This window comes from Enhydra lutris, unplaced genomic scaffold (assembly GCF_002288905.1).
Source record: "Enhydra lutris kenyoni isolate GAN:26980312 unplaced genomic scaffold, ASM228890v2 scaffoldscaffold6, whole genome shotgun sequence".
Classification (NCBI taxonomy): Eukaryota; Metazoa; Chordata; class Mammalia; order Carnivora; family Mustelidae; genus Enhydra; species Enhydra lutris.
This window is the reverse complement of record NW_019154090.1, coordinates 16,963,175-16,986,020: the sequence shown is the minus strand read 5'-3', so window position 1 is coordinate 16,986,020 and position 22,846 is coordinate 16,963,175. Positions and strand designations below refer to the sequence as shown.

At 47.6% G+C, this 22,846-nt stretch overlaps 1 protein-coding gene across 1 annotated transcript in view; it reads right to left on the bottom strand.

Moving 5' to 3' along the window:
- LOC111141448 (protein tyrosine phosphatase, receptor type T) overlaps positions 1 to 22,846 on the bottom strand; it is a 706,124-nt gene that overhangs the window by 662,936 nt on the left and 20,342 nt on the right. The window contains exons 3-4 of the mRNA XM_022494012.1: positions 21,660 to 21,775; positions 5,202 to 5,376 (exon numbers count right to left, since the gene is read on the bottom strand). Of these exons, the coding sequence (XP_022349720.1) occupies positions 5,202 to 5,376; positions 21,660 to 21,775 (291 nt within the window). The remainder of the gene's footprint in view (positions 1 to 5,201; positions 5,377 to 21,659; positions 21,776 to 22,846) is intronic.

Below are 22,846 nucleotides of genomic sequence, written 5' to 3'. Positions count from 1 at the left end.
CCAAGGGGCGCCTGGGTGGCTCAGTGGGTTAAGCCTCTGCCTTTGGCTCAGGTCATGATCTCAGGGTCCTGGGATTGAGTCCCACATTGGGCTCTCTGCTTGGCAGGGAGCCTGCTTCCTCCTCTCTCTGCCTGCCTCTCTGCCTACTTGTGATTTCTGTCAAATAAATAAATAAAATCTTTAAAAAAAAATAAAAATCACTACTAACAACAAATTTTTATGTTAGCAAATTTTCACCAGGTCCCTATCTGCATAACTTGGGTTGAAGACACCTATGTCGCAGGAGCCCCCTGACTCCTACAGAATAAAGCTTGGGATAAGTGAGAGCATCTTGAACTCAAAGATAGGAGGAAACCCAGAAACAGGGAGAGAACGAGTGCATTTGTGAGCACTGGTCCAGAACAGGCAGGTTGAGGGGCTGGACTCTCAACGGAGCGAAATCTCAATTACAGAGTAATCTAACGTATACCCAGGTACATTATTGCAACTCAATAAACAGCTCTTCAGAATTAAGTAATTCCAATTTGCTTTCATTTTGATCTGTGTCGCCCCGAGAATTTGATATTACCCACACTCAAATTACAAGGCATCTTCGAAAGCACTGATGCTCACAGTCCAGGGAAAGCACACGAACCACAAGCCAGCCAGCCATAAACACACCGATTAAGACAGAGACGTTGCTTGGTGTGGCGACAGCACCTGTTACGGATACCATCAGAGGGGACTTCATCCAGCTCCTGGCACCCCTGGGCACTGAGGGGCCCTGCAACCTCCCAGCCCCAGTTTCTGAAGGGATGATGCCACGTGGTCAGACGGCTGAGCCCAAGAAGAACCAGCTAACGTCTCCTTGGCTCCCAGATTCCTGACTCATCAGTGGTGGATTCAGGGTGGGGGGAACCAGGGAGTCTGACCTAGCATGGACCCCATGACCCAAACTTCCCAAGCCCACATGTTGACGCCCACTTTTATATCTCCTCCCTCCCTTTCCCTATGCTTGGCACAGGACTGTATGGGGAGAGACCACCAGTGGCCCTCTGCAGAGGAGGCCCACCCACCCAGCCCCTCACCATCTCTTACCTCCTTACCTGGGAAATCCCACCAACCTCGGCAAGTTATTTTTTTTAACAAATGCTTCTAGGGCAATGGGCCAAGCCCCTCTCTAAGAACGTCTACACACACTGTCTCCTTGAATCCTCAGGACACACACCACTTTGAGGTAGAGAATCCTACATTCCCATTCCCAGATGAGCCAGCTAACGCTGGAAGAGGGTGATGTTCAAAGTCACAGAGCTGGGACGAGATGGGGTCAGGATTTAAATTGACGAACTAGGGCTGAAGAGTTCTTTCCTGTCTCTGAATTGGAATGAAGTGAAGAAAATCTGGGGAAGAAAAACCTGCCTAGGGGTGGTTTTCCTTCCATGACACACCCAGGTCACCTGCCTGCCCCCACCCCGCCCCAGGGCATTTGTGTGGTGTGAACCAGGAAAAAGGAACTCAGTTTGGGCAGCAGCACCATCCCCTGGGAGAAGAGTTAGCCCTTGAGAATATTTTTGTTTTGTTTTCTCAAGACTTCTCCATTCCCTGAAAGAAGGAAGATTTATGTTTATTCTTTGTTGTTCTTTTTTTCCCTTTCCTATTGCCCCCCCCAAATGTAAATATTTCAGTACTAAAGTATGTAACCATCCTGCTAAGTCATGGTAAGGGGCTCTAAGAGGCCAGTGAGTCATTCTTCATAAGACACTTGCCCCCAAATGCTCTGGTTTGCTGCCTTCCCATGGGTTCCTGGCAGACATCCAGGGTGACCAGCTTCCTCTGATCAGGCTCCTGCTAATTCCTGCTGCTCTGGGTGTACCCAGCCTTTCATTATCTTACTTGGCTTGGTTACCACTAGCTATGTAAGGGTGTGTGTGTGTGTGTGTGTGTGTGTGTGTGTGTGTGTGTAAAAAGGGTAAGTTCATTTCTCTGAGAGCATGGAAAGTAGGAAACCCTCCATTCCAGAGAGGTGGGGACCAACAACGGGAGAAGCAGGAGTTAAAAGGGCAAATTAGCCACAGGTCCAGAGACGCGTCATGAGCCCTGTGTGTAGTCTAGACCCTTTCAACACTGTTTATAACATCATGATAGCAGGTGCCAACAAGGCCCCAACCCTCAGGCCCTCCAGCTACAGCTGAAATAGCAGAAGGAAGCCCCAGGCTGGACCCCGGCTCTGACCCTAAGGATGGTTTCTCAGCCTGGCTGTGGTTGTGCTCCCCACTGTGAAATGAATTAAAATACACCCGAAGTGCAGCGCCACAACTAGAGGACTACACGAGACCACGGATGGGAAGGGACTTCCACATTCGAGGGGCCCAGCTCCTAGCTTGGCACCTACTGAACACAAAAAGGAGGCAAAAATCGTCACCAAAAAAAGTCCTATCGCATAAAGGATTTCATCGAGGTGTAATAAACAGGGACCAGGTCACAGGGAGCACACACCATGAAGGAGACCTCCAAAGGTGGCCAGCCAGCATGTCACCCAGCATGGACCGGCGAGGGCTGCAGGAGAAGGCACTGGGCACAGCTGTGGCTCTGGGATTATAGTACCACATGTGGCCAGTGCACTGCTCACCCCCAGCCTGAACCCCAGCCCAGGGGGCACAGTCCACAAAGGATAAACCACTGTCTCAACAAACCCCGGACCCTCCAAACAAAGGGCATGATGTTTCCCCATGGAAATTGCATCCTCTACCCCAAAGGCCTCCAGATCTGGTGTCCCACACCTCCTCCTTGTCCTCAATGAGGGATGTAAAGGGAGAATAAACCCAGCACCTTCTGGTTCCATCGGTGTGTGTGGAAAGATCAAAACGCTCCAGCAGCGGCCATGGTCACTCAACCCATTATCTCCTTACCAGCCTCGTGCCGGGCACCTGCAAGGTAAGGGCGAGCCCGTGGAGGGCGTGAGTGGACACAGCCCATCCTCTGGTGGGCTCCCACTCCAGCGTGCAAGGTTGCCATGGAAGAGGTCCGAAGAATTTCCAGAGGGGCAGCTCTGGAAGTTAGAGCCACTAAGTGCCGAGAGGCCTGCAAAAGGCCGCCGTGTCATGAAAATCAATCTCACAGCACCAAAAAAGCATATATATGAGGCTAATGTGCCTGAAATGATGGTTTCTTGTATATATTAATGGCATTCAATGTAAATGATTTTAAGATTTTCTTCCCCTGTTGGTTGTTTTGTTCATGACTGCCTAATTTGTTGATCTTCAGCTTAAGTGTTCATGGCATTATGGAGACGAAATGAGTTCCTGCTGAGGCCAATAATTCATTCCCTCATCCATCATTCAACAAGTATTTTTTTTTTAAGATTTTATTTAATTATTTGTCAGAGAGAGAGAGAGGGAGAGAGAGCAAGCACAGGCAGACAGAATGGCAGGCAGAGGCAGAGGGAGAAGCAGGCTCCCCGATGAGCAAGGAGCCCGATGCGGGACTCGATCCCAGGACGCTAGGATCACGACCTGAGCCGAAGGCAGCTGCTTAACCAACTGAGCCACCCAGGCGTCCCATCATTCAACAAGTATTTTAAGGCTGAGCCTTGTGAAATGACCAACTGCACAGGTCCAAACAGCCAAACGCCGGTAGGTTCGTATTTGGGCGTGCTCCAGCCTCGTGCCAAGCACTTGGCTAAGCCTGGGGGAACTTGTGAACCATGAACCAAACAACAACAACAAAATGTTCCTATTCTCGCCACACTCAGGTTCTAAAGGACAAGATAGAAAATTACCAAGAACACGAATAAAGGAAAAATATAATTTTGAAGCATCATAAGTGCTATGTAGAATAAGGGACAAGGTGACCTGCTAGAAGGCACCCAGCTGGTGTGGGGGCTGAGGACATCCTCTCGGAGGAGAATGGCATGACGACACTCATGCTGAGACCTGACTGATGACATGTGACCATCCACCTCGAATCAGGCCAGCCCAGGAGGGAGAGTCTCAGATCACAGCTCCCAGCCTAACTTCAGACAGGGCTACCAACTAGAGGTCAAGGGACCAGCAACTAGGGGTCAAGGCCCTCACACCAACTGGTCTTTGACCAAGGAAACAAACTCAGGAGACTTCTGGGAGGGGGGGTGGGGGCAGAAGGGGGTCGATCCATGTTTTCACCTTTAAACACACTGGCTAACATTCCACAGCTAACATGAGATGAATAGCTTCATTATTTCGTTCACCAAATTACACTATATTAAAATTTTAATCCGTGAACATGACGCTGGAAAATGAGTATGTCTACACACTGCAGTTTTCCAGTGTAAACTGTCAAACCCCCCCCCTTTTTTTGCAAAACCAATATTGCAATACAAAGAAAAATCCACAAAGATGCTCATATTCTTTGGCCTACCAACTCTACCCCTAGGGAATTTATCCAAGGCAATAATCTGGTTCAATAGAATAAAAATGTTCTCTTTGGAAGAACCCCATTGAGGTGTTAATTGGTGCACAGAGGAAAGATAAAACAAAAACAGAAACACCTGGAATTACATAAATGACTACAAATGGGGAGATTTTAAGAAATGGGGTGATTCACTTGATGAAACAATATATAACCATTAAGCATTACAACAAAGATTATATAGACTTCCAGAAATAAATGGGAGCTCCAGCTCCTTGGAAGGAGCAGAGAAGGCAGCAACGTGCATATTTTAATGTAAAGTGTGTCGACAATACCTCAAGGTGAACAAGAACAAGAAAATTGTAAAGAATTGAATCAAGGCCAAGGGGGGTGGGGGGCATTTATTTTGAAAGTCCTTCCAAAATATTGTTATTAAATCAAGTTTTCAGTTAAAAAAAAGAAAATCCCTCAGAAACAATTGTACTCTCCGAACACAGCAGTAGACCACCACCGAAACACAAGGACGTGGGCTCATTCAAATTTTAAACACAAAATAAAGCCAAATCTAGAGACACCTTCTGTGTTGTATACCCCAGAGGCTTGCACAGGTGAGCCCTATAATAAGACTGAACTTGGACTAGACATGCAACGTGCATGATTTTACAGAACCCCGCCCCTTTCTCTGCAGGGCGGGAGCAGGGGACTGGAAATGGCTTGTCTCTGGACTGACAGGGAGGAGGAACAGCAGTAGAGTGGAGGCCCCTGGATTCCTCTCACCCTCTGAGGATGGGGCCGAGGCAGGTGGCAAAACCAGCCCCATGGGAGGGGCCACTCACCTTTCACGATGAGCTCTGCGTAGTTGGACACACCGGACCCGCCGTCGGAACGGATCACACAGCGGTATTTGCTCACACTCCGCTGGGCAGTGTCGGCCACGCTGACCGTGGCTGAAAAGCGTCGGTGGTTGACCACGCGGGTGACCATGAGGGCCGTGTCCCTGCCGTTCCACTGCTGCAGGACAGAGGGAGGGAGGGGGAAGAGAAATCACATCATCCTATGGCCCCCAGGGGCCGGGAGCTTCCCCCAGCTCGGAAGCTCCACCTGTCCCCACGTCCCCGGGGCCATGGCTTTCCATAAGAAGGACTGTCCAGGGCTGGCTTCTACAAGTGATCGGACTAAAGTATAAATTTGCTCGTGAGCTGATTCGGGAGGGGAGTGCCTGATGGCAAGGAGAGAAGGCACAGGCTTCCTCCCAATACCTTGGTTCCTCGCTTGGCTTGAGCTTGAGGCTGGCATTTGGCTCTGAGCCTTCTTCCCATCTTCCTTCATCTCTTAAGCAGAACCCACAAGGTTCCCCCAAAGACAGACTCAGATAGGCTACTGAAAATATAACCCATGAAATGACAATAAACAGCCCGGCCCCTAGCTCCACAGCTAGGGCCGTGATACCCCACCCACAGGCCGAGTCCACTCCACAGGGACCCATCTGTCCCCAGGTACTTCCCAGCACCTCTCCTCCTTAGCATTTGCTTTTTCCTTGGCCTGGAACCTCCTCCTGTCTGCCTGGGGACAGTCCTTCACCCTTAAGAACTCATGCTCAGTACATTGCCATCTCCAGTAAGTTGGCCTGTCACAGCACCTTCTAGAAGCTCTTCACTCTCTAGTGGTTTTGTTGTTGTCATTTTGGGGGTTTTTTGGCCTACACGTTTCCCCCTGTAGACTAGACTCAGAGCTCCCCGAGAGCATCCCTTAGCCCCTTTGTATCTCCAGCACTGTGCCCAGCTTCCAGACTTGGAAAACATTTGTGGAATCAAAGTGAATGCACAAGTGTTTCCGTCTGTGCTGTGCTGACTCTCAGGTGTGATATTCTGAGTTTGAATAAGCCCCTCCCATAGCAAGGGTGAGTTGCCATGACTGGAAGGCACGTGCCAGAGGATGCAGCATGAGGGACTATTTCTTAAGCACCTTCTAAGCTCCAGACCCTGAATCTCCTTTTTAATCCTCCCAGCCTTGTTTGAGGTATTACTGCTCTTCTTAGCAGAATCCAAATGTCAGCGTGGCTCAGTAAATATGCAGACCAAGGAAGCCCCTTATCCAGCCTTTCCGACTTTGGGTCAACCACCTTCTCACTGAGACCCTATCCTCCCTGCCTTTATTTCGTTTCCAAAAGTAAAACTGAGCCGCTTCCATCATCTGCTTGGATTTTGGGAAACCTTAGGATTTAGCAGCTTCCCCACACCTGGAAGCTTCCATGATGCGATCTTCATCCCTTCCTGTCCACGGCAAACACCTCCAGCACACACACGACCTGCTTCCACCCATCCACGCGCCCATGAGTGATGGGTCGGGACTGGGACATGAGAAGGGGCACAGCGACTGTGCTCAGCTGCCCCCAAGCAAATGATATGGAACAGCAGAAGAGGGAAGGGAGCAGACACCCAAGAAGCACAGAGAAGCCAAGGCCTCTGTGTGACTTGCTCCAGACAGGATGGGGAGATCAGAGGGGATGGATTTCTTCTTCTTACTTTTTGGCATTCTCTAGACTTTCAAACACTGCTTTTATACTTGAAAAGAATAAAGGAAATAAAGGAAAGGCCTATTTGATTTGAATGCAGGCCATCGGGTATCAGCCCTTGGCCCAAAGACACCATGTGTTGCTCTAATGTGGGGTAATGACTCCCCAACCCTCACCTCCTCTGGCACACTCATTCCCACATGTGGAAGAGAGTGGTTAATGGGTATGGCCAAGATCTACCTATGTGTCACCAATGTCTTAGCGGAGGACCAAAAAAGAAAAAAAAAAAAGGCAAAGATGGGGTAGAGGAAGGACTGTCGCATAGGGGGAAATAAGCAAAAATGCCTACGTCCCGGCCAGACAGCTCATGACACAGACAGCCCATGACACATTTTCCTCAGACCTCCAGTGCTTTGAACAACCAAGAAATGTGGGAGACAAGAAAGACACCAAGCACGGTACCAGCATATGAACTATAAAGAGCACCTGCTAAGAGGTGAGTGGATACGGACAAGGACAAAGGAAGAAAATAAACCCCAGAAGAATTACGGGAAACAAACAAGGGCACCATTTGCAGGATTCCGAATGGCACCATAAGTGAATCACAGAATGAACACTGCAGAAAAGCACCGGCCAGGGCCAAGAGGCTTGAGAAAATAACCCAGATCGCCAGGAAGGCACTGACAAAAGGGCAGGAGGGAGGCAAACTGAGGAAGAAAACAGAGATCAGACGATGTACCAGATGAGTAATTGGTTCACCGGATGATGGGAACTCGGGGAATGGAACACAAATCCTGACCCAAGTTACATGAGCTCACTTGCCTGGATGAAAACAAAACCTAACTCCTCGGACTGCCATGGCCTACCGTTCACGTGACAAAATTTATGAGAACCACAACCGTCGAGGTATGTGTTTTATCTCACAAACATATTGGACATTAGGAAAAAGAAGTACTTAAAAATTTAGGCAGAAAAAAAAACAACGTGCTGATAAAAAAAATAAAGCAATCTGGCATAAAACGCCTCATCTGTTACTGCTTCCAGAGCCCAGACCACCTCTCTCGGATGTGGGTGGTCCCCCAGTGGTCACAGTGGAGCTCCCAGGAGACTGCACACTTGAGAGAGGTCAGTGCGGGAGCCAGGGCAAGACGGGACAGGAAATGATAATAAACAAATGCACACAAATGCCCAATATGTGCAGCCTTGGGCCCTGGTTTCATTTCTCTCGGCTTTGGTTTCCTTACACCTCTAATGGATGTGCCCACTTTGTGATGTCCTCCTGATGCATCAACAGGAAGGAGTAACAGACCGTTTAACCCACGATGGCGCATTCTGGTGTGAGCTGAGCTCTCCAAATTAACCACGAAACTAACCATGAAAAGTGGGGTAGGGATGACAGCCCCCCCACAATGTCCATGGGTTAGTCCCTGCAACCTGGGAATACGTCACCTTCCATGGCAAAAGGGACTTTGAAGATGTTGATTAAGCTCAGGATTTGGAGATTTGAGGATGATCCTGGATGACACAGGGTGGGCCCCATGTAATCATGACGAGCCTCGCATGAGAGCGATGGAGGAGGGTCAGAGCCAGAGATAGGACATGTGGTGACAGAAGCAGAGGTCAGAGTGACATGACTGATGGCTTGAAGATGGAAGAAGCAGCAAGAACAAAGAATGCAGGCAGCTTCCAGAAGCTGGGAAAGTTAAGAGCGAATTCTCTGCTAGGGACTCTAGAAGACATGCAGCCTGGCCAACACCTTGATCTAACCCTGTAAGACTCATTTCTGACCTCTGATCCCCACACTGCAAGGTAATAAATTTGTGTTGTTTTAGCCACAAATTAACAAATTAACAAATTTGTTAACAAATTAGCCACAAATTAACAAATTAAGTCTAATTTGTTACATCAGCCATAAGAAACTAACAAACAGCAAAGAACCAGTTAAGTGCAAAACCTTCATTTTTCACACTTAGTTTCAATTTTATTGGGCACCTGCGTGGCTCAGTCAATTAAGCATCTGCCTTCAGCTCAGGTCATGATCCCAGGGTCCTGGGATCGAGTCCTGCATCGGGTTCCCTCCTGAGCCGGGGAGCCTGCTTCTCCCTCTCCATCTCCCACTCTCCCTCTCTGTTAAATAAATAAATTCTTTAAAAAAAATTTATTTTGATGTGACCTCCAGTATTATTTGCTTTTCTTCATAATGATGTCACATTCCAGAACAACCAGAGAGGACTAATGCATCTCCCTGAACCATTCACATTTTTCTCTTTAGTCCCTGAACCACCAAGCTTTCTCCCATCGAAGGATAGGAAATTGCAGGTTGTCTTATAAAATCTCTGGAAAATAGGCCTTTTGATAATCACACTTGTCATATTGGGAGCAGGCAACAGCAGGACAGGAACGGGCAGGAGAGACGAGAGCCATGGTAGGAAATGGCACTGCAATGGACCCCCGGCAAGGAGAAATGAAGGTTAAGTTAGAGAGATGAGCCCAGACAGAAGGGGAAGTAGGTGCTGAAGGTCAAGACAAATGAGCAGCCACGGAGGACCTGAGATCAACGGAGATCCTAGGAAACCAGGCACGGCGACGGGCTCAGCTACCAGAACGCCGCGGCAACGTGGAGAAGGGATTTAAGCAGAGGGACTGTGTAAGCAGCACAGGTTCCAACCATGGTCTCAGACCCATACACAGGCAGGAAGGAAAACGCAAGGGGAGAAAACAAATGGAGGTTTCATCAAGCAGAAACAGAGTCATGAAATTCAGGCTCACAGGCAACTGAGCTGGTTTGAGTGGGCACAGGGAGGGGTAGAGCGGGCAGGGTGCTGGGAGCCGGAAATGGACCACAGCCCAGAGACACGGTGGAAAAGTAAATCCTCGCAAGCAAGATGCCAGGTGCCACGTACATGCATGGGGATACAAACGCTGGGATGCTGGGAAAGAGGAGAAGGACAGCAAAGAGAAGTCAAAATCTTGGGGAAAGCCAGACAGAAGCATGACATGGATAATGCGTATGGAAGCCTGCGGAAGAATCTATCAGGCTCCCGAGTCACCAGTCCTGCACGCTGGAAATTTTCTTTTGGTGCCTGTAGAATTTTTTCACGTATAAGTATATCCTTCCTCTGAAATTTCGGGCATAGTTCCTTTCTTCTTTCAGACCTACATCTGTTATGCTAAAATGGAGTCATCTTCTAGTCCCTCTGTGTCCGGGGCAAACTGGAGAAATTTCCCAGTGGGCACGGATAGAGCCGGGCTCCCCAGAAGCAGAGCCTGAGACATGGGAACCTACCAAGTGCCCTCAGGAAAAAGGGGATGAAGGAGCCACTGAGGAGTGATGTGGTCGAAACAGTCCAGCTTCAGCCTGACTCCCCGGGACCTAGGGAGCCTGAAGTGTACCAGAGCTGATCCCAGCTTGAGGCCAGGAGCCAGTGCCGGTACCCCGTATCAGCCAGTCGCTGGCCATGGCCTGCCTGGTGGGGAAAGAAGGAAACCATTCCCATTTGCCCCAAAGCAGTTTGCCAGGGAAGGGGAGATGGGAGCCATTAGCAGCCAACCGCACAGTGCCTTAGGGCTGGGGGCACTGGCTCAGAAAGGACACTGTCCAGGACACCGGTAGCATCCGTTCTACCCAGCGCTTTCCTGTCCCTACCTCCTCCTCCTCCAGGACCTTATACGTGGGGTCTCCTGAAGTCCCATGAGCCACTGCTTTGAGATATGCTGGTAAGTTGCTCCTGAACCTGTTCTAAAAGGGGGCAGGGGGGGACAGGGGAGGTGGCCAGACCGCAAACGGCCTCCACTGAACACTTGCTACATGGAAAGCTCGAGCACCCTGCAGTGACACACAGCATCCCCCCAGAATCCATCTATCTCCCATGAGTAAAGAGCTGCATACCTAAGTGAGTTTGATAAATATTTCGTTCACCCTAACAGGATTTGTCTGAGCATTTATTAAGTAAAAGTCACATTAACATTTTTGAGTACAAAGCCCTTGCCAGGCACCGTGTTAACTGGCTTACATGACAGAATGCACTTAATCCGTTAAAAATCTCTGTGAAAGTGCTTCTCGGGGGTGGGGGGGGTTCCTGGACCATCGGCATCACCTGGAAAGTTGCTGGAAATGCAAATTTTAGAGAGAATTCCAGGGTCGGTGTCCATTTGTAGACACTGTTTATTGGGGTTGGCAATCTGAGTTTTCCCCCTTCCTTGTTCTATTATTAACAACACTGGAAATGTCCTCATTATTCAATGAAACACAAAATGAGAGACTAGAGAGTGTGGAAGGTGGAATTTCTGCCCAGAGGAATTTATAGGCTGGGTTAAAATTCCAACAAAACGGCAAAAAGGGTCAAGTATAAAGTTGAGTGTGGAAGCGCTATGCTTCCTGGAGGACAACAGGATCAGCGCAGAGAGCTGTGCTCTTAGAATGTTCCAGAATACTAGTTCTCAAAGCGTGGTCTGCACACCCACAGCAGAAGCATTCCCTGGGGAGCCTATTGGAAATGCAAATTCTGTGGCCCCGCCCCAAACCTACTCATTCAGGATCTCCAGGGATAGGGCCAGTCTGGTTTTAACAAACCCTCCAGGTGCTTCTCAATGCCCCATAAAGCATGAGAGAAGCCCTATTCATTACTCCTATTTTACAAATGAGGAAACTGAGGCAGAACTAGGTCAAGCAACACGCCTTATGAATGGTGCATACAAATCCCCTGGCAATCTCCTTAAAAAGGCAGATTCTGACTCAGTGAGTCAGAACCAACCACACAGGCAGAAGCAAGTCCTTATATGACTTTGCCGAATGACTGAATTAGCACGTGGACCCAGGGGATCTGTTTCCAGAGAGTGAGGCCTTATCATCCCATTGTCCAAGTGCCATCCCTATAGGACTGTGTGTGGTTACACCAGGACTCTGTGAGGGGTGGGTAGAGCGTGCAGTGTTCCAGAAACTTACTTTGTTTATTCAAAGAACATCAACTGCCATCTTGCAGGAAACGAGGGCTCCCAAGAAAACAGTCTGGGAGACTCTGTGACAGAAACCCAGATGCCTAGCTTTCTGGAAACCTTAGTGGTCTCTAAGTCAGAAATACACCTACATGAAGACGCATTGCCCAACCATCTTCCCCCATTCTTGCCTACCAGGCTCTTTGAGTACGTCATTAAGCAACGGCATACCCGACAGGCTATCGGGCTCCGGTGAGGTTTTCTTAATCCAACTTCATGAGTCTAAAGCAGTAATTCTCAAAAGTCAGCAGGCCCTGGAATTACCTGGAGGACGATTCTGTCGGTCAGGAGCAAGCCTAGATAACCTGCATTTCTAACAACTTCCCGAGTGACGCTGAGGCTGCTCGCTTTGTCCCAGGTTTCTATGACATGAAGGTTACTGCCGTCCTAAGTCCCTCAGTGGAAAGTAAGGAGTCAAACCATCCCTCAGAATACATGAACGGGAACACTGTTAAATCCAGGCCATTTCCCTGGTTGAGCAACTGCACCGAAGACGGCCAGCCACTGGTGCGCCGTTCAGAGCCAGCTCAGGCTCTCCTGGCAAACCAGAGTCCACACTCGCCAGCTCACGGAACGCACTGGAGGAAGGTTATCTGTTTTCTTTGCCCAGAGGCTTTGTCTGCCCACCAAGCTCTAAGCCATAAGGATGTTTCTGCCCAGAAGGTGAACCTTTGTCCAATTCAGCCATGCAGGGGAGAGGGGCAGGGGCGGGGAGGGGGGCGGGGATCAACCCACATTCTCAACTGAACGAAGGCCCTGTGAAACCCAAAAGGTGGTCCTGCTTAATCCCATTTTATACTCCTGCCTCTCCCATCACGGCAACAGCTTCCTTTGAAATCTCTCGTTTTTCTTTCTACTCTTTCATCTGTTTGACTCTCTTTTAAAACAATTCAAATTCCACCATTCCTTAGCCACCTTTTTTTTTTTCTTTAACATCATTTGAGAATCATTCTTTGCAAGAGGAGGGGCTGCAGATACCCACTTTAATATTTCGGACCCTAGCACACGTGCTTCCTCCCAAACCCAGGCAAGACCTGTCCTCAGGAACTACCTCGAGAGGAAGCCAGAGAAGCAGCTAACACCATGGAGAGTCTGCTGTTTTCACGCTACTCTGTTCTAGCTACGGAGACATCTCTAACGGCCCCGCCGTTCCGCAATGCCCCCTCCCCTCTGCTCCTCTGTCATGGCATTATTCCCTGCACAAAGAGATAAGACATAGCCTGCAAAACGGCTGCCATTATTTCAGAGAGGGCACGCAGGCTTGTAATCGATTTATGATTGGTCAAAGTGGAAACGGTGCTGTCTTTCACGAAAGGGAAAGGGTGTGCAGCAGACAGGATGCCGGTTTCATAGGAGATGCTCCAACACAGAATCCTGTGAGCCTTCTTTCCTGGCTAGGAAATATTTAGGTGGAACTCTCACCGTTCATTTGTAAATGAATACGCTTTTCACTTCAAGGCATATTGCTTCAACAGCGCGACGTCTGGAAACTCAAACCTGACTCACTGATTCTCTAAAGAGTGTATTTGTACCTCTCTGGCTGTCTCTAAAGGATAGCTTTTGATTATTTTTTATTAAAAGTTAAAAGAAATACAAGTGGACATAAATCATTTTTGATTAGCTGGGCTGAAGTCCTCCCAGGGGCCCCCTGCATGTGTGGCTGACTGCTCATTTGGGGTGGATCTCGGGGTTCAGAGCTCCTGCGGAGTCAGGAGCGTCCTGGATTAAGCCCCATAGGGAGTGGGAAGCCATGAGCAAAGAGGGTGTGCCGGTGGTGCGTGGCTAGTTTACGTGCCTCCCCCCTACCTCCGTGTGGCACTATCTCCCTTTGGCTAGTTCTGAGTCCCCGTAAGAACTCTAATCAAAGGCCACTTACTCCAAGGGCACATCTCAGATAGATACTCGGGAGAGAATTTCCGGACAGACCCTCCTCTTCCCCTGGTAGACTGGTCACGTTTGTGCTGAAATACTGAATTCTGTGTTAGCTGCTTACTGTCCGTCTCTGCTGTCTGAAGGTAAGCCCCTCGAGGACACGAAGCAGGCGCACCTTGCTCTCCACACTTCCCCCAGCTCCTAGGTGCTGAGCCTGGGAGGGGCAGTGATCAAATCCTGACATCCATCAGCTGAGGGTGGGTTGATGGAAGACCCCCAGGAAAGGGCATTAGGAAGTGAAGGAGGAAAGAGTAAGTGTGAGAAGGGAAATTTCCGGGAGTGAGGTGGCTACAGTCCTCAGAGATGAGCTGCACGGGAGGAGGGGTTCCTGCATTAGGTACAGAGGAACTGGGGAGAATGCAACCCTTTCTGTAGATCCAAAGCCCAGCTAGATTTGCACCCCCTGGGTTGCCCTAAAGGAGCTGTTTTTTGATCTAAGGTACCTACAGGTGAAAAGAAGGAAAGACAAAGCACGTGATGACAGTAACCTGATGCAAATACACTAGAAACCACTGGATTCTAGACTTGCTAAGCTTCATGGTTTATGAATTATATCTCAATGACGCTAACCCTGGGATTCCCAAGCCCAGAGCTCCCCACTGTATGCAAATCTGGCCCAGATCCCCCTCATGGCATTCTCACTGGACTTGGCCGGGGGCAGGGGAAGGCGAGAAGGAATGGGACTCTGGCCTGTGGGGCTCACTGACCTCCTCCAAGACTTAGTCTCTTCTACAAATAGGGTTAAAAATAGCAAGTCCCAGAAAGCCCAGCTGTGAGAATTAAGTCCATCCTATCTGTAACCAAGCCATCAAAGTCAGCTGCTATGTTCTCGACCACGGACCACTAGCGTTTAGCTGTGGTGCTGCCGCAGGTTTCAAAAGCAGCCCCACACGGGAGGGACCCCGGGTACAGATGTAGGCAGGAGGTGGAGGAGCTGGGTCCGGCACGTACACAGCCCTGAGCCAGCAGCAGCGGGGAACCAGGCTGGCCGGAAACATCAGTGGCAGAAAGGACTGACATGTCTGCTTATCTCGTCCGCCCTGGTGTGACTGCTATGAAGCTGATGCGCTCACAGGGCAAGAGCCTTTTCCTGCCCAATTAGGGTCTGCTCCCGGTCCAATGCTTGCGATTTGTCTAAACACATATGCTGCCCCTCCTGAGATCTGTGCCAAGCGCTCAAACTCACGATCTCCTTTCTGTGACGCATCACATGTTATTTGTTGTTACAAACCCGTGGGGAAGCAGATCCTTTGTAGGGTCACCTGGGACTGACTCAGCCTGCTTGGAGCCCAATGGACCACAGTCTTCCATAAAGACCAGGTGCCACACATGCAGTATTTCTAACCACTCCCTCTCAGATGGACGGCATCTGCTGGTAAGGAGAGCGTGCGGGAAGGTGGAGGGGGGGCTGCTGCTTCTCATTCTGCTGGGCCTCATGTTTTTGTTTTGTTTTTCTGTTCCTATTAGTCACCTATATTCATTTAACGTATTTGGAGGAGACAGAAAAGGTGAAAATACAAAGCAAACATAATCTACCATCACAGTCAATTACTACATGTCCTGGTATGAGTCTTACAGTGCTGACGCAGAATACTATTTATAGAAGTATGGGTATATTCATGCACGTAAATATGCATTGACATTTTTTTTGACAAAAAAATATATACTGAACACATTGTTTTATAACCCGCTCTTTTCGCTTAAACACCTATTGTGAGGATGGCACTCACTATACTTCTATAACCTGGTATTTAATGACTCCAAGCCAACATTTCCATCTTCAGTCCCTTCTGGGGGACGTTCAGGATGTTTTCAGGTTTCATCCTTTGGAACATACTTGCAGATACATTTTTTTTTCTCCCGCTGGTTATTTTCTTCGATCCATTCCCAAAAGTAAAATCACTCGTGAGAAGAACATGTGCATTTGAGACTTTAGCTACCTACTGCCAAACTAGCTTCCAGAAAAGACGCACCCACATACAGACTATGTGCTGCACTCATAATCTGTCAGCACACCTCCACCTAGCTGTACCCTGCATGCTATCCTTTTTTTTTTTTTTTTTTTTTTTTTTTTTAAAGGGCTGCCCAAACTGTAGGCTGCTTTGCTTACTGGACATTGCACTCAGAATGTGCACCATCTACTTGCTTCAGAAATGCTTAGAAATGGTAAGTTTGGGTTGCTCAAGCCAACGTATCATGTAAGGAATGAGCAAGTCATGAGTGAGGCCCTTCTACCAGGCCTTATACTCTTCTCAAGGAAAAGAGGTCTTATACTCTTCTCAAGGAGAAATCACTCCCAAACAAAATGAGCTTGTTTATAATTGTCAATGGCCTCTATCAGCCTTTTCCCTAAAGGACTAGTATTGTTCTAGTCTTGGGGATACACGCTTTTGCATAAATCCTATCCATTGATTTTAGGTAAAGCATGCATTGTTAATTCCACAAAAGCCGACACCAGCAGCTGGGGGTTTCTTAGGGTACAGAAAGTTTCCAGGAGAGAGTAAACAGAGGTATGGGCTAGTCTTCCTTTTTAACTTACCAATTTATGATCAGAAAGCACTTATGGATAAGCAAGCTCTAGAGTCCCACTCTATAGAAAGGAAGGCAACCGTTCTCTTGGACACAGACCATAAGGATTTAGCTCAATTTGAAAGTCCACCAACCACGCCCAAAACATTGCTGGAGAGAAGGGGCCCTGACACACTATTCACAAAGCAAAGTCACTGGCTTTATTTCCCTGACTTCAAACTGGTGGATGAAAATGTTTCCATCTTTGATGACCAACAGTGATTCCTTGGTGTCTCTTGGAAGCTACAGAAGGAAATAGCATGGTTGACAGGTAGACTCTTGGTCACAATGTATCTGTTCCGCTTACTTTGGAAAGCTTCAGACTGAGTCACAGAAGCCCTGATTGGTGGAACAGAACCTGGGCCAGTCTGTACGCCGCATCTCCAGGTGCTGGAACAGATCCAAGGGAGCATCTCATGAGAAATTCGCTCCTGCCTCAGCCTGTGTCAGACCAGGATGCTGTGGCCTCCTGAGTGGCAGACAGGTGTCACAACAGGTGCCTCCTATTTTGTACAAAGACGTTAACTCACTTCCAATCACACTGCTGAATATAAGCCTGGACTTGACTAGCCAAGCTGGCATTTGCCGGAGAGCACGAGGTAGATCATCTACCTCCCAATATTTTCTGAAATATAGATGAGGGAGACAATATTTCTGGTGGTCTCCTTAAAGGAGTAGCTACTGAAACTATTCATTCTCCAGTTATATTTAAAGTATCCCAGGATGGAGACAATTAGCAGAGAGTTGGGGACGTCAGTCCCATCGCATTGCCCAACCCCCGACCCTCCCTCTTCTGTGCTTTTGCACAGGGCACCAATATGGGAAACAAGCCTATGAAACTCACTTGTGTGCCCTCAATAGAGAGAACGCCGTTCCTTCCAGCAGACGCTGTTTTCTTTAGGAGGACTCCCGGGAACATTTTCTGCCTGGCTTCTGTGTGAACAAGTTAGAATTTTCCCAAGCAATTGGTCTGTGTTTATCTTGTGGACACTCCGAACTGTGTATCTGACAAGTTTCCTTCATGCCGTTCACGGCTGCGGGGCCGCGGGCTCCGCCGGTGACCCACCAGGAAGGAGATGTGGAGAAGCACAGTTTTAACGTTATGACCAGCTCTGCAGCGTGTTCCTTTCCTCCTATCTCCCGTTGCCTCACTTTTAATTTATGCTATCTTGTCACGCTTTATGTCCCATTGTAAGTCACCTAAAAAACGTTCTGTGAAATAAGATTTGGTTTGCATTGAAAAGGCGGTAAATAAGTAAGATGCAGAAGAGCTCCACACTGCGTGTTTCTATCTATTTCCTCCAATACTTCTATTTCCTCCTAAATCCTTCCGCTGATAAAGCCGAGGCTTGGGACGCGCAACTCAGAAATGCAGCCATAATCATGATAAAATAATTGGAAAAGCTAAATAAAGGTGTTGAAAATATTGTGATTATTCCTTCTCAGTCTCCTGACCCAACCTAGGCAATGCCACTGAAATGATAAAGTTCTAGAAAGCGTGATGCACGTCGATACGAACTACAATTGAAAGATTAATTAACACTAAACACTTGAGTGTCACATGGAAGTTTACCATGATTCCTGTGGTCTGCAGGCAGCCCAGCGAAGCAAGAGGGTCGGGCACAACTATTATTTTCATTCTACTGCACTGCTAAGGAGCAAGGAAGAACAGTCAGCCATGAGAGGTGCTCGTCCACCCAGGCATTTTCCAACTAGAGGAAATGGGTTCAAACGCAAGAAGAGAAGCAGTACGATGATCTTCCATCCAAGTGTGCAGAGATGACTGGGCATAAGCCGGGGTCCAAGATCCAAACTATGTCAGCCAGAAGACATAGTGGAGATCTTTCAGTAAGTGAAGATGGAGGTAACTGCAGTTACAGTCTTCCAACCATTATTCAGGCTTTGTTGAAGCTTGAGCTCTGCTCTGTACTAAGACTTCTTGCAATGTTGCAAATATCCCGTGTCCCGTGGGCACTTGTCCAACATGGTAGCCACTAGAAGCCCATGGCTACTGTCCACTTGAAATGCGACTTGCATGATGGGCATCGAAGTTCAGAAATTTATTTAATTAATTTAAATGCAAACAGCCATCGTTGAGTTTAACAGGGTCACAGAATACAATATCAATATGTGAAAGTCAATTGTACTTCATACACCAGCAGTCAGAGTCAGAAATGGAGATCTTTTTATACCAAGATACCAGATACCCAAGGATAAGTCTGACCAAAAAAATGTGTCAGACCTATACACTGAAAATTACAGTAAGCGCTGAGTGAAATCACTATAGACCTTAAATAAATGAAGAACTATACTATGTTCAGACCCAGAAAAGTCATTACTGCTGTCAGTTCTCTGCAAAAGTGATTTATAGATTCAATGCAATCAATCCCCATCAAAATCCCAACAGGCTTTTCATGTAGAAGCTGACGAAGTGATTCTAAAAGTCAGATGGAAATGCAAAAGACCTAGAATGGCCATAATCGCTGTGAAAATGAAAAACAACCAGAAGACTAACAACACCGGACTTCAAAACTTATCATAAAGCTTACAGGAACCAAGGCAGCAGGATAGAGGCACCAAGATAGACAAAGAGATCAATGGAACAAATTCAAGAGCCCAGCCCCTGTCTCCGTGGACAAAAGCAGCACAGCAGAGAAAGAATGAGCTTTTTCAGCTAATGATGCTGAAACAACAGAGATATCTAAATAAACGCCAAAAGAAAAAAAAAAAAAAAAACCAACTTCGATGCATACCTCACACCATATGCAAAATGAACTCAAAATGCATCACAGACCTAAATGTAAAAGCTAAGATTATAAGATTTCTAGAAGGAAACAGAAGAAAAAAAAAATCATTGTGACTCTCAGTGAGGCAAAGATTTCTTAGAAATGATGCCAGGACAAGATCCAGACAAGAAAAATAGATAAATTTGATTTCATCCAAATTTAAAATTGTTCCTCCAATGCTACAATTAAGAGAACGAAAAGACAACCCACAGATAAAAAGAGAAAATATTTGCAAAGCATGTACCTGACAAAGGGTTTATATCCAGCACATACAGAGAACTATCAGCATGCAATAACAGGAAATCAACCAATAAAAAAGGAGCAAAAAAAGTGAAACAGACACAGCACCAAAGACAACACACGAATGCCAGCAAATGACCACAAGGAGAGGCGTTCAACGTCACTGGTGCTGAGGCAAAGGGAAAGGAGAATCACGAGGAGGTACCACCACACACCTGTTCAAATGGCTCAAACTGAAAAGAATGACCTTACCAAGCACTGGCAGGGATGTTGGTAAGCGACAACAACTCCTATCCACTGCTGATGGGAATGCAAAATGGTACGACCATACGGAAAAAGAGCTCATAGTTCTTTAAAGCTACATATCTACCAGATGACCCAGCCACTCCACTTCCAGGCACCTGTCCCGGAGAAACGAAAGCATTTGCCTATACGTCCCTTCAAGTCCGTGAATGTTCACAGCAACTTGTTTTTTAAATCACCTATAACTGAACAACCCACGTGTCCATCCACAGATGAATGTGTAAAGAAATCATAGTATCTTCATACAATGGAGTATCACTCAATCAAATTTTTAAATAAAGTACATCTATACACATCATAGAGGAATCTCAGAATAGTTCTGTTGAGTGAAAGGAAGAGTACACGTTGTGTGACTTCATAGAAATGCAAATTTCTATGACATGCAAATTAATACACGGTTGACCCTTCAACAACATGGGGTTAAAAACAGCAACCGCCACTACAGTAAAAAAAATCCGTGTATGACTTTCATCTCCTCCCTCCAAACTAAACGACTAATAACCTATGTGGACCAAAAGTTTTACTGATAACATAGTCAATAAATATATGCTTTATATGTTATGTGTATTATATACAGTACTCTTTTTTTTTTAATTTTATTTATTTATTTATTTGACGGAGACAGCACAAGCAGGCAGAGCAGCAGGCAGAGGAGAGAGAGAAGCAGGCTCCCCGCCCAGCAAGAAGCCCGAGGCGGGACTGGATTCCAGGACCCTGGGACCATGACCTGAGCCGAAGGCAGCCACTCAACCGACTGAGCCACCCAGGCGTCCTTATATACAGTATTCTTACAGTGAAGTTAAAGAAAAGAAAATGTAAAGAAAACCATAAGGAAGTGAAAATACATTTACACTACAGTACTGTATTTATTGGAAAAAAAATCGATGTGGAAGTGAACCCACCCAGTTTAAACCCATGCGAGATCAAGGGTCAATGGTTCGATGACAGAACACAGATCAGTGGTCACCTGGGGACAGATGGGAACAGAGAGCAGAAGGAAGGGATTTCGAACGAGAACGAAGACGCGTCTGAGGGAGATGGATATGTCTGGTACCTTGACTGTGACCGTAGTTTCACAAATACACACATGTGAAAAGGTACCATTTTAAATACTGTATCTCAGTTAAACCTCAAAAAATTTGTGTAAAATAAAGAACAAAACCAAAATATGTTTAAAAGCCACATCTGTCTACTCAGTGAATGGCACAGTTCGACCCTTGGCGCTGTCCTAGCCCCTGGGATTTCTACGTCAACATCCATGGGGATATCTCCGATGCTGCAACAATTTGTGTCTAATTCCGTGTCCCCTCCTTTCCCCCACCTCCAATGAAAGGGATCCTCTCTTCTCTTGATTTGAAACTGAGGCCAAGGAGCAGAACTAAGAGCAGAACACATTCACACTCAGAACATCTTCCTGACTTTCCTGAGAGACTCTTTCAGCCAAAGACCACATGGCTTTGCTGCTGTCGTGAAATACTCTGGCAAAGAGGCGTTTTACCAGACTTTACCAGGATGCTGGGGAGAAGCACAGCCTGTCAGACAGGAATCTCATGGACCACTGGGTGGGCAAGGTCCCTCCCGTGAAGATCTCATGATTCCACAAACCCAGAATCTAAAGTATTAAGTTTTGCCTTCGCCCTGGGAGTCTGGCCTTAAAGGACCAAGTTTGTTAGAAGGCAGCTTGGAAAGGGCATAATTACAAATTCTAATTCTGGCACTTTTATGTGTGTGGTCTTAGTTTCTCCATCTGTAAAATGGGTATCCTGATGCCTACAAAACAGAATTAGAGTGAAAATCTAACAAGATCATGGATGTAGGTTTTCACCCAAGGAGCAGAGGTACAGCAGAACTATTCCCTCTCCTTACCCACACCAAGCCCTTCACCCCAGCACACACTTTCTTCCTTTACCAATGGATGGGCAAGTATGAGTAGCAGGGGCCACTCCCATCCTTACCTGGAGCCAAAGTTTGTCATGCTGAGACCACTTCCCACCAGCGATGCACTGAAACGTGGCATTCTGCCCCACGTTCACCTCGACATTTTGGAGCCGCAGAAAGTGAGGTGCTTTTCCTAGGAGAGAAACCAAATGGCACATGAGAAGTGAATTCAACAGCCTGCACCACTTCCCCATGGGTGGACTGCAGCTCAGGACGAGCACTGGGCAGGGAGGAATCCACAGCGGGGAAGCCGCCTGGGGCAGCGAAGCTTCGGCTGCTCGCCCCCTTCCTGTGAGCCAGGCTCTGCTCATTCTAAGAGCTTTGTGTGATCGCCACACTTAAACCCCAGCAATATGCATGCAGTGGGTACTATCCCCATTTCACAGATCAGAAAATGAAGGCTCTGAGGACTTCCATAGTTCAGCACAGTCAGAGAGCCAGAAAGTGAGGGAGCTAAGACATGAACCAGGTCTCTTGGAGCCTCAAAAATCCCTCTTTTTAGCGTCTGGGTAATACTGGCATGTTTAGAGGGAGTGCCTAAGTGGCTCAGTCGGTTAAACATCCTGGGTCCGGGGATCAAGCCCTTTTTCGGGGGCTCTGCAGGGAGCCTGCTTCTCCCTCTGCCTCTGTCTCTGCCCCCTGCTCATTCTCTACCTCTCTCAAATAAATAAATAAAATCTTAAAAAAAAAATACTGGCATGTTTGGAAGGGAAAATTAAAGGTAGGGCGTGGGGAGGATACACCAGAGAGAAGTCCTCCCTCCGGTGAGAGAGCAGAAAGAGGGACGCTGAAACAAAGCACCTCAGAGCCTGAGACCCACACTCATGGGCTCCGTGATGACACTGATTGAGGAAGATGATAAGGAGGGCAGAGCACAGAAGGGAGAAGAGGTGGAGGAGAAAACCAGGAGCTGTCATTCACACAGGACTCGCTGTGCGGGGTCCACACACAGTCACTCACTGAACCCAACATGGCTGGTGGCAGGATCATCTCTGCCCTCCAGTGAGGGAACTGAGGCAGACAAGCCAAGCAGCATTTAGAGTCCACACTCTGAACTCTACGGCACAGTATCTCCCAAAGATGGGAGGGACGGGGGACATGTGGTTCTGGAGACTTGGCATTCACAGGACAAGGGACTTTCAAATAAATGAAACTCACAGGGTCTGAGCAATCATCCCAGAAAGAAACTGTTATATGTGGGGTA